The sequence below is a fragment of the Dasypus novemcinctus genome, chromosome 19, assembly GCF_030445035.2.
Source record: "Dasypus novemcinctus isolate mDasNov1 chromosome 19, mDasNov1.1.hap2, whole genome shotgun sequence".
In the NCBI taxonomy this organism is placed as follows: domain Eukaryota; kingdom Metazoa; phylum Chordata; class Mammalia; order Cingulata; family Dasypodidae; genus Dasypus; species Dasypus novemcinctus.
In genome coordinates, this window is record NC_080691.1 from 2914240 (window position 1) to 2926664 (window position 12425).

Sequence of the window (12425 nt, forward strand, 5' to 3'; positions counted from 1 at the left end):
CAGTTTTGGTAATTTCAGGTATTAGCTTTAGACTATTCTATAATATAGTGAAAAAATAAGAGAGAAAAAAAAAATCTGTATAATGATTCAGTAATCATAAACTTAAGCTAATTCTTAATTCTTGGTTACAAGCTTCCAGGTCCAAGAAATTTTAAAGCAGAATAAAGAAGACTTGGGTCTAGTATTCATATCTGATATGAAACAGATGGTGCCGTTTGATCTGAAGAGAGAGAACCATTTGGGATAAAGAAATTTGTTATGGGTAGAACTGTGGGGTCCCTTGCAATGTGCATATATCAGGGTTCATGGTGACAATTCAAACAGTCTATAAGGTTACATATCTTTGAAAAGTCCTTGTAGAAACAGACAATGATATTGTCTTTCTAAGCCAGTACAAGGGCAAAGCATAATGAAATATAAAGATTTTATGCATTATGAATATTAGTAAGGTAGCATCTATGCTAGGATTTTATCTGTCACCTTGGGAATAGTAGTCTACTTTGTGACATTGCCTACTTCCCTTCCTGGCTAGTTGGATTTTTAACTCTGTATAATTAGTCCAGGAGTCTGATAGAACATTTTTTTGTTGAGTAATGTGGACCGATGGCTCAATACCCTGTAATTAATTTGCATTACCAGAAGTTAGGAGTACTTGGCAGGGTTCCTTTTAGTCAGGATCTGTATTTGTATGTATGGTTTCCAGTAGGTCCATTATCCTGGTGTCATATTATGATTAATGGAGTGTCTGTCATGTGAGACAGGAAAAGTGTCCTTTACTTGTTGAAGGTAATCTTTGGCATAATGCATTAAGAATTTGCAAATTGGGTCATGTCATTGTGTGACAGAGTTCTCAATTTATTCCCAGAGACAGGTCTGCCAGGAAAAATTTCATGAGGGGAGAATTTGAATTTCCTAAAATAAATGCTATGAATAAACAGAAGGCCTAAGGTAAAATTTTGGGCCTGTAAAGGCTAGGTTCTTCAATTAATTTAGACAGCATTAATTTAAGTTTACAATTATACCTGTTTTATTAGTGTCTGTTTTTGCATGAAAATATGCAAGTGCATTTTTAAAATATTCATGCTTAGTCCTTTTTGTGTAAGCCTTTATCTTAATGATAGCAGCAGTAGATGGGAATAAAATGGCAGAAAGGAGATAATTCACTTGTCCACAATTTTCAACTAGCATGCCAGATATGAGGAACCCTCTTTGCTTCCAGAGCATGCTGAAAATCACTGTAGATCAGGGGCTCTAAACCAGGGTCTGTGGAGATTTCAAGGACAGGTTTTCAGGGGGTCTTTGAGTTTGAATTGAAAGTTTTAATTTAAAGACATGGCAATGTTGAGTATCATAAATTATGTGCTACTACACCTGACTGGCAAAGGGGTCCTTGGAACAAAAATGGTTAAGAACCCCTGTTATAACTGGTAACTGAATTTCCTTCTGATGGAAGCAGGGTTGGGTAAGAGTACAGAGTTCATCCTTTTTGGTGAAAAAAAATTGTAGATGGCTGTCTTATTGAGTCAGTATGTGGTTGATAGTAAAGTATACACACTGTAGAACAATAAAAAGTTTCCTTGTTTCTCTACCACAAATATTTCTACTTATATAGTCACATGGGTGACTCAAAATATTGGTAGATTTCAATTCCTCTTGGATATACAGATTAGTAAGAAACTTTTTGCTATAGGTACTTTAGAATAGTTGCCCAGGACAAGCAAAATCCATACAAGTGTGACATATCTTTGAAAAAGCAGAAAGGTTTTTTTTATCTTTATTTTTTTAATGTTATATTCAAAAAGTATGAGGTCCCCATATACCCCCCAACCCTCTCATGCCACTCTTCACCCCATAACAACATCCTCCTCCATGATCATGAGACATTCATTGCATTTGGTGAATACATCTCTGAGCACTGCTGCACCTCATGGTCAATGGTCAACATCATAGCCCACACTCTCCCACAATCCACCCAGTGGGCCATGTGAGGACATACTATGTCCGGTAACTGTCCCTGCAGCACCACCCATGACTACTCCAGTTCCCCAAAATACCCCCACATCACATCTCTTCCTCCCACTCCCTACCCCCAGCAGCCACCATGGCCACTTTCTCCACACCAATGCCACATTTTCTTCAATTGCTAATCACAATAGTTCATGAATAGAATATCAGTAACTCCAATCTAATCTATACTCTATTCCTCCATCCTGTGGACCTTAGAATGGTTGTATCCACTCCACATTTATGTCAAGAAGGGGCTGAGATTCCACATGGATGCTGGATGCAATTCTTCTGCTTTCAGTTGTAAGCACTCTTGGCTCCCTTGTGTGGTGGTTGACCTTCTTCAACTGCATATCAACTGAGTGGAGTAAGTCCAATAAACCAGAGTGCAGGAGTTGCAAGTCTTTTGAGGCTCAGGGCCTGGCTATGACATGGTCAGTCCAGAGATTCAGGTCCCCTGGGTATACATTAAACCCCAGCACCAACTACAGTTCCGGTAAAAGTAACAGGAGACACTTGTGGACAAAGATCACATCCGAGTCCAGCTTCATCACACAGAAACACAAACTCCAAAGTAAGGCTTACTGATATGGCACTGAGCTCCATCTGCCATGACCATAGAACCTGTGGGTCTCTGTAGCCCTCAGAAGAACCAATACCTGAGGTTGTATCTACTTTATCTGTCTCTGGGACTCTGCTGAGGTGTGCATAAGGGCAACCCCTCTGATAACCTCCCGGCTCTTTTTGGAGACTCATAGCCATATAAAGTCATTTATCCTTTCCATTTCCCCCTTTTATTCAGGTGAAAAAGCATTTTTAACTCCCGGTATTATATATAGACTGAGATATTCTGCTGGTCCGAGTTGACCCTTTTATTCAAGGTCATTTTCTAATTACATCATCAGCTGGTACTTGGTAGTAATCCCTTGGTGCCAGGGAGGCTTATCTCCTGGAGTCATGTCCCACACTGGGTGGAAGGAACACTTTTACATGCTGAGTTTGGTTTCGAGACTGGCCACATGTGAGCAACACGGAGGCTCTCAGGAGGTAACTCTTAGGCACCCTGCAGCTCTAGGCCTTTTTCTTATTTCAGGTGCACAGGCTCACAAGAATAGTCTTTAGTATCAAGGGCTCATTGTTGGACATTCCTTCTTTTGTGGTCTTTGCCATTGCACTTGGGGGATTGTTGCTGTTCCTTTAGTGACTGTTATAGAGCTCCCCTGGCTATGAACTCAGCACTCCCTCAGTTGTTCTTATTAACTATAACCATTATGAAAATATCCAAACAATTTTATATACCCTGGATATATACCATGTAGAACTCCCTGCCAAGCATGTGTCCCCTGTCAATATATTGGGCTTCACTTTTGAAGAAGTTTTGGATCACAGAGAGTTTCAACAATGGCAGGGAAGGGATACTGGTATGAGAAAGGTTGTTTTTGAGAGTTTTAGAAGGAAGTGAATGACACAAGGTGTGTCGAGTAGATTTATCTTAACAAACATCTGTGTTAATCTAATTGTGTCTTTTGAATTATAGGACTGATGCTGTTACAACTACATTGAAAGAGAGTTTGTCATCAAAATGGTGTTTTTCTAGAGACAAAGAAGCTCTGAACTCCACTTGGAATGAAAGGAGACTCATTAATACTTGGGCTCCCTGCATTCTCAGTCTATTTGGATTCTCATGAATAAGGGAGAGAATTTTAACCAGGTGGGAGAGTCCTTATATTTTGTAAATGATTTACTTTTTAATCAGAATGTGTTATTTAATTTGACTACAGGTAGTTGTCTAAAGGCTATCTGAGGTCAGGTAAAATTATTGTGGATATATAATATTTCTGGATTTATAATTATTTGCTCATTGCCACAGGGAAACCCATTTAATATATTACCACTCAAGGAAGGGTTTTGTGCATTTAGACCAGGGGAGAGGTCAAAATAGGAACAAACAAATGAATAATTGTACAACAAAAAATGATATGAGTGATCTGAAGGAACAGTAGAATTTTAATATAGGCTATAGGAAGGGCAAAGGATACTTTTGGTTGGGGTTCAGTGAAGAGATCTCTGCAGAAATGACAAAAGAAAGACTGAAAGAACATGAGGATGAAGTGGGAAATTTTTTGAGGGGATTTCCACAGAAATGAAGGATGGTTATAGTGTTCAGTGCTGAAATAATAGCTAATATGAATGTGTTTGAGTGTTTCTGAGAAATGAATTCTTATTCAATCCTTGGATGCCTGGAGAAGTCCTAACTGAAAATTACTTAATTTGAAGGAAATATTTTGTTAAAGTGGCATATCTTGATTATATTCATCTTGATTGACATTTAGGTTAATCAGAGAGTTAACTCTAGAAAAAGATAATTTATTTTAAATTTCTTGGCTCATGGTAGTAGTATTGTCTTGAGTTTTGTTGGACTTTTTGCCTTTGCCTATGTAAATAGAGATGTACACTCTCAGTTTTGAGCCAAATTGGAGTAAACTGAAGTAATTGAATAGATATGTGATTGTCATGATAGTGTACAGAAGTGGGAGAGAAAGGGGGCTACATTAAAATCCAGCCTTGAGATGTTCTAATAATACTGTTTGAGTCCGGCCATGCAGAACACAAGAAGAAGGAATACACTCAGGGGACTGAGATGTCAGAAAAGTCTAGGAAAAAGAAAGTTCCCAAAAGGTCCAGTTCTTTACTTCCAAGTTATAGACTGAAGCACACACATTGAATTTATTCATGGAGAGCTTATTGGAGATGGTAGCATGATTTACTTAAGAGGAAGCCTGTCATGTTACTAACTCATCCTTTAAGGTTTGTGAGTAAAGCATAAAAGTGCTCATGTAGGTTGATTTTGAAAGAAGGAAAAGGAGATCAGGCACAAGAGATGAAATAGGCACAAGGGGCATTTGGGTTCATAAAAAAAGAGAAACAATAAGGTTAAATGATGAGGTGATTGAGTGTGATAAGAGAGAGCAGTTGCCGGTAATGACTTCAAAAAGAAATAGGAAAGCCTGCAATTCAGTTGGAGAGGTTAGTAATGTGCTGTGTCACATGCAGTAATAAACATGAAAATTAAAATCACCTCCTATGTGGGCAGATATGGAAATAATAAGTTATCTATTGACGCATCAGGCAAATACAGTGACATCAGAAATGTTCTTGGAAAAAGACCTTGACCAAAATGGGGAAAATGTAAAAGACAAATGAGTTTATATGGCCAAGAGACTTCAAAGTGGGTTGGGAGGTTATTCCAGAGGTTATGATTATGCATGTCTCAGCACGATCTCGTTAACTGCCAAAGTAGATACTTTTCCAAATAGCAGGGCTCCTGAGGTCGATGAAGACATCCAGACACTATGGTCAGGTCAGATAGGTCAGGAGTTTGGTGCCTTGCCAATGTGCCCTATTTTGGAACTTATACTCCCCAAGGTGATAGAGTTGGACTCAGTTGTATTTTCCCTACACATGGCTCTTCTGTCCTTCTATTTGAACATATAATTAGTATTAGAGTTGGTAGGTATACACCCAAGAGACTTAAATCTTTGGTCTGTCCTGTTCCATGTGGGCCCTGAATCTCAATGGAGTTGCAACATTTACCCTCCAGTTCATTGGTCACACCCAGGGCAGCTAACAAGGTGAGAATGGACAATTTCCATACCAAAGAACCAAGAAAGGCTACAACTGCAAGCAAGAAATTTCCACTCATCAGCCCTACTGGATCACAGCCCTCTTTTAATTTGAAGTGGAATGGACATCACCATCTCAGAATCCTCAGGATTGGGGAATGAACTATGAACAAAAATAGACTTACTGGTATTCTACTATAGACCTATTGTGATCCTAGCAGTGGAAGAAATTATATCATTGATGTGGAGACAGTGGCCACTGGAGGTTCTGGGGGATGGGAGAGGGAAAACAGGTGTAATAGAGGGGCATTTTTGAGAATTGGGAATTGTCCTGAATGACATTGTAATGACAGAACAAGCTATTACTTATCTTGCCATAACCTACAGAATTGTTGGGAGAGAGTGTAAATAAACTACAATGTCAACTTTAATCCATGCTTATTGGCAATGCTACAAAATGTGTTCCTCAATTGCAATGAATGTACCACATTAATGAAGGATTTTGTTAAAGTGGAAAAATGTGAGATGTGTGGGGATTAGGGCATATGGGAATCACCTATATTTTTTATGTAACATTTATGTAATCTAAATATCTTTAAAAAAATAAGTGCAATATTTTGGCATTTGGGGGTCTTTGGAATTGTGCTAAATGATGATACAGGCCATTACATATCTTGTGATAACTTAGAAAAATGTGTGGGAAAGAGGTTAAACTATAATGTAAACTATAATCCACACTTAGTGGCAATGCTGCAATATATGTTCATCAATTGCAACTAATATCCCACAGTAATGAAGGATGCTGTTAATGTGGGAAAGTGTGGGAGGGGAGGGAGTGGAGCATATGCAAATCTTCTGCAGTTTTTAAAAAGATTTATTTTTTATTTTATTTCTCTCCCATTCCCTCACCCCCAGTTGTCTGCTTTCTGTGTCCATTCACTGTGTGTTCTTCTGTGTGTGCTTGTATTCTTGTCAGCAGCACTGGGAATCTGTGTCTCTTTCTGTTGCACCATCTTGCTGTGTCAGCTCTCCGTGTGTGCGGTGCCACTCCTGAGCAGGCTGCACTTTTTTTCACATGGCATGGCTCTCCTTACAGGGTGCACTCCTTGAGCATGGGGCTCGCCTTCACAGGGGACGCCCCTACATGGCATGGCACTCCTTGCACATAGCAGTGCTGTGAGTGGGCCAGCTAACCACATGGGTCAGGAGACCCTGGGTTTGAACCCTGGACCTCCCATGTGGTACGTGGATGCTGTATCAGTTGAGCCAAATCTGCTTCCCTCTTGTACATTTTTTATGTAACATTTATATGATCTAAGTTTCTTTTTAAAAATTAAAAATTAAAAAATTAAAAAAAATATGCCCATGAAACATGCTGAAATGTACATGCTTGGAATACATTTGGCAGTAAATACTACATAATTGTGAGGTAATGTTTGGGAAGTAGATTTGAAGCAGGCAAGTTAGGGAATCAATGGCTGGATCTGGAACCTGGCAGAAAAACCACCAACCTTGCACATGTGGAAATTGGTACTCCCAAGATGGCTGCTGGAGAAACTTGGCAAGAATCCCATTCTGAATGAGATTTCCTCTGGAAGCTAGGAGAAGCCCTGGATGTTTTCCAGGGGCCTTATCATAGCTCCCTCCTGGGGAATTGATTGGTGGGGGAGTTAATCCAAACAGCAAACAGCTGGGACTACCTCCTGTCATTAGCAAAGGGTGTTATAATTAATGGTTCTAAAAGCAAATGCAAAGGCCAGCTGACCCTCTCTTGCCTTTTGACCCCTGTTCTTGCCTTCTGCCCCCTGTTCTGGCCTTTTTCACCCCTCAGCTCAATCAATACACAAGTAAACCTGGGGATTTATGATCTGTAATCTGGAATTGTAGTCTGTCAAACCTTTTTATCACTCTTCAGCCCCTTCCTCTTTACTTGGGCCCCATGATCTGTTATTTTCTCCCATTTCTCTTCTGATCATTCCCTAATAAGTTACTGGCCTGCCTAACCCAGCTTGCTCTTGAAATTAATTTCTTACAGCTTAGCCAAGAACATAGAGAAAATCTAACAACAGGTTCAATGAAAAGGAGATTTCCTTGAACGGGTTTGCTGTTCATGGGTGTAAGTAACAAACTCTGTGAAGAGGAATTTTTGACAACAGGGTGAGGATCTGAATATTGAAATGAGAGGTGACTTTCCATGTAATAACTAGGTGTGATATGTAACCCTTAAGATATTTCAAATTGGGATACAGGAAGAAAAAATTCAAACTCAGTCTGTGTTTTTCAGTGGCCATATAAATTTGTCATTTTACTTCTCCTCTCTGAGCCTTAATGTAGGACATTTGTTAAATGAGTAAATTAGACTTTATCAGTTGGGTTACTGAGAAGATTAAATTTTTAAAAGATATATAATTCTCCAAACATGTTGAATATAATCATTTTCTTCCTGGAATTGAGGTACAAATGATTAAGCTAATCTTTGGTCTGATCAACCTCATAATAATATATATATATTCTTTTTTTCTTTTCTCTTTTAATAATATATAGTCTTAAGCTTCTTAGTTGATTTCCAAATATATTTGGGTGGGATGGAGAACTCAGTGTTGAGTGGGCTGCATTGTACATATGGAAGAATAAAGATATTTTAGGACAAATGTATCCAGAAGGTCAGGTTCCTAGAGCAGGAAGGGGGAATCCAGAAATCAGAAATGCATGTGAGAGAGTTGTTGGAAACTGAGGCACAGTGGCCTCACAAGGAGAGACGTGCTGTCTCCATGGCTATGCTTGCAACCTAAGGAATGCGGTAATTAAGAGTTCCCAGCAAATGGGATGAAGCTGTTAAAGGCTGAAAGAAAAGATGAGCACATACCTTTTGTAGTGAATAGAACACTTAGACTTTGTTCCTTGAGATAAGAGTTTTTTTAAAATTCCTTAGACTATGGGTAATGCTGATAGTTAATGTATGTTGCTGCTTGTTGTCACATAGGCTACATGTTGCTGCTTGTTGTTACACAGGCTACGTGTTCCTGCTTGTTGTCACGTAGACTGGGGTATATAGAGAGCCCCTTGTAAACAATAAATTTGTCTGATGAGTCTCTACTCACAGACCCGCTGATCCCAGCTTTCTCTTTCTTCCTTTTTCTTTTTCTTTCTTTCACTCTCTTTTTCTCTTTTTTTCATTCCCGATAACCTTTGGGTCCAAATCTCCAACAGAGAGCCAGTGCTATTGTGAAAAACCAGGAATATTTATAACAGAGATTCCAGTATGCTTCCTTTTATGGTGAGGACCCAATTACAGGTGTGATTTTGGTTAGGGATACCTATGTTTTGGAATCAGCAATGAATTAAAAGCCTCCAGTGAACCAGAGAGCAGGTGTTAACAACTCTGCTGAGGCTCACGGCCGAGCTGGCACATGGACAGTCCAGAGATTCAAGCCTTCCTGAGCATACACCAAGCCCAGCACCTACCACAGGTTCATTAATGACAGAAGAGGCATGTGTAGAGAAGTCACATCTGAGCCCAACTCCATCACATTCAGGAGCACAAGTTCCAAAGCAAAGCCCACTGACAAGACAATGAATGCTATCTGTCATGACCGTAGGACCTAGGTGTCTCTGTAGCTCTCAAGAGCACTACTGTTTGGGGTTGTATCTACTTTGGCTTTCTCTGAGATCCTGCTGAGATGTGCATAAATGTGATCCCTCTGATGACCTTCTGACTCATTCCAAAGTCCCTTAACCATATAAACTCATTTGTCTTTACCATTTCCCTGTTTTAATCCAGTCTTTTTCCAGTTGCATCACCAGCTGGTATTTGGTAGTAATCCCTTGGCACCAGGGAGGCCCATCCCTGGAAGTCATGTCCCATGCTGGGGGGAAGGAAATGCATTTACATGCTGAGTTTCACCTCAGCAGAGTTGTAACATCTGCTCTCAGGTTCATTGAACTTACCCAGGTCAGCTAACAGGGAGGTGAGAACTGTCAACCGGCACACCAGGGAACTGAGAGTGTCTACAACTGCAAGAAGGAACCCCATACAACATCCATGTAGGAACTAAGCACCCTCTTGTTTTGGAGGTGGAGTGGACATCTCCATCCCAGGGTCCTCAGAATGAATGAATAAAATAGGGACTAAAGAGCACTTTCTGGTATTCTGCTATAGAATTGTGACTCTAGCAATGGAAGAAACTGTATCATTGATGGGGAGACAGTGACTGTGGGAGTTGCCAAGAGCAGGGAGAGGGAAGAAGAGATGTGATAAGGGGGCATTTTCCAGACTTGGAGTTGTCCTGAATGATATTGCAAGGACAGATGCAGGACATTATATATCCTGCCATAACTCACTGAATGGACTGGAAGAGAGTGTAAACTACACTTAAACTATAACCCATGCTGTGTAGCAGTGTTCCAAAATATATTCATCAAATGCAATGGATGTGTCACATTGATGAAAGAGTTTGTTGATGTCAGAGGAGTGGGGGTGGTGGGGAGTGGGAGTATTTGGGAACCTCTTATATTTTTTACTGTAACATTTTATGTGATCTAAGTATCTTTAAAGAAAGCTATTACAATCAAAAAAGGAGTAAAACTGGCATATTTTTTAAAAAGTCTCTGAACATCATGGGCTAATTAATAATTGCAATTCATGGATTTTCATCTTCTTATCTATAATATGAAGACCATCATATCTTTATTAGCCAGAGAAGATAAGATCTCCAACATCCTGACCCTGGGAAAGGAGAGTCCTTATTTCTCTTGAGCATTCCTTGTTTTCTGTTTTGCCTGGGAAGGGAATACTCTTAGGTGAAAGTTTTGGCATTCAAGATGGGGGGGCCTAGAAAATTGTGGTCAAGATTTGAATCTTAATATTTCTTTCTCCATTCTCAGCTTTGCTGTCCTTCTGCTTATCTGGTTGTGAGTGAAAATCCAGAGGAAGATAGATGCCAGCTAAGGTTTTGGCAATGCAATCCCATGTGAGTAGGTAATTCTTTACACCTCTGTTGCCATCAGATGGGAAGATTTCTCCTATTGGTGTGACTATTCCAAGTGTATTCAGGAGTTATTCAAGGATCTTAGCTTAAGTTTACATAGGACTCTTTATTCATTATGGTAAGTTAGGTACAGATCAATGAGTAATTTTCCAAGGTAATTACAAGAGTTGGCTAAAGCTACCATTAAACCTGTGTATATTCTCTGAGAAGATTTTACAAGTTTTCTTTCTCTCACCCATCCCATGGCCTCATTGAATAATGAAATCACGGATCATATTAGTGCCTGAGATTGGCCTGGCCATATGATGAATAGTGGTGACAGAAGTGAGTAAGAAGAGATGTTTACAGTCAGAAGGGATGCTGAGTTTTCAGCTGTGCATGCAGTCAGCCCAACATTACAGGTACTGGGGTGTAGGGGTAGATATATTTGTCAGAAGTGCATGAGAAGTTTTGTACATTAAATGAAATTAGGAATAATGTATTTGTTTCCTCCAATTTTAATTTTCTTAAAGTTTTGATGGAATATATTTTACATTTTGAAATACTTTTTAAAAAGATTTTAGAAATATATTCATTAACTCCTCCTCATTGTTTGCACTCACTGTCTACTCTCTGTGTCTTTTCATTGTGTGCTCATCTTCTATTTAAAAGAAACCAGGAACTGAACCCAGGACCTCCCATGTTGGAGGGAGACAACCAATGACTTGAGCCACCCCTTCTCCTGCTGGTTGAATCTCTCACTTTGTTTCCTATTTGTGTCTCTTCATTGCATCATCTTGTTGCATCAGGTTGCCATGCCAGGCCATCACATCATTGTCTCTTCATTACATCATCTTGTTGTGTCAGCACACTCTGCCAGCCCATAATGACAGCTTGCTGTCTTGCTCATTTTCTTTAGGGGTACACCAGGAACCAAACACAGGGCCTCCCATGTGGTAGGCAGGAAGCCACGTATTTGAGCCGCATACACTTTCCTTGAAATAATTTCTAAACAACTGCAATTCTCCTTACCACTCTTGCTCAAATTTCCCCACTTCAATTTTCTAAATCAAATTTATTCAAATTTTATAAGTGGATGCTATGTATAGGAATTATTTTTTCCTTCATTTTGTCTGTGGTTTCAGAAGCTTATAATGGGTAGAATAAAATTTATGTCTCAGCGAAAAATTTTAAAGATTAGTAAAGGCCAGAGGCAATGAACAGGATTGTTTTAATGTTTCACAGACAAATGAGATGAAGACAAAAGTGAGACAATGAAACTGATCTTTGTACACTCCAGAAAAAGTTGAGATTGGGAGGTCTCCTACCACAGGAATGGTCAGTCTAAGGCCATGTATCAGTACAACTCTCTCAGGAGTCCCTGGCTTGTGACACTGAACCATCTGTATTTATGCATTACAATGAATACCTGAGCTATGTAGCACTGAGGAAAGCAGGACCTACTGATTTGAATCCTATTCAGTTTTGCAGAATTCTGGTTATGTTTTCAAGGGTCCCTGCCATTTCAATGAATAATAGACCTCTGAATTGAATTTAGATAGAAAGCACTTGATACATGGACTTACATTTTCCAAAATGCACAACATATACTTAAATTATTTTACAAATGAGAGGAAAGTGAGCTCATCTATATAGGGGAGTAACCTAACCTTACCCATTTTTCAAAATGATATCTATATAATGGATATTGCTTGTCTTATATCTGTACATTTACTTAAAATTTCCTAAAACAAATATCAACTTATTATTAATGCTCAAAGGAAAACAATAATTAGCAGTAAGAGGCATAATTACAAATTTATTGGGATAT

At 39.3% G+C, this 12425-nt stretch overlaps 1 protein-coding gene across 3 annotated transcripts in view; it reads left to right on the forward strand.

Moving 5' to 3' along the window:
- LOC101417520 (zinc finger protein 709-like) overlaps positions 1-12425 on the forward strand; it is a 41549-nt gene that overhangs the window by 2773 nt on the left and 26351 nt on the right. For all 3 annotated transcript variants that reach the window (XM_058281128.1, XM_058281129.2, XM_058281127.2), the window contains exons 2-3: positions 3542-3715; positions 10512-10597. In XM_058281128.1, coding sequence (XP_058137111.1) covers positions 10565-10597 — 33 coding nt within the window. In that variant the 5' untranslated portion in view covers positions 3542-3715; positions 10512-10564. The remainder of the gene's footprint in view (positions 1-3541; positions 3716-10511; positions 10598-12425) is intronic.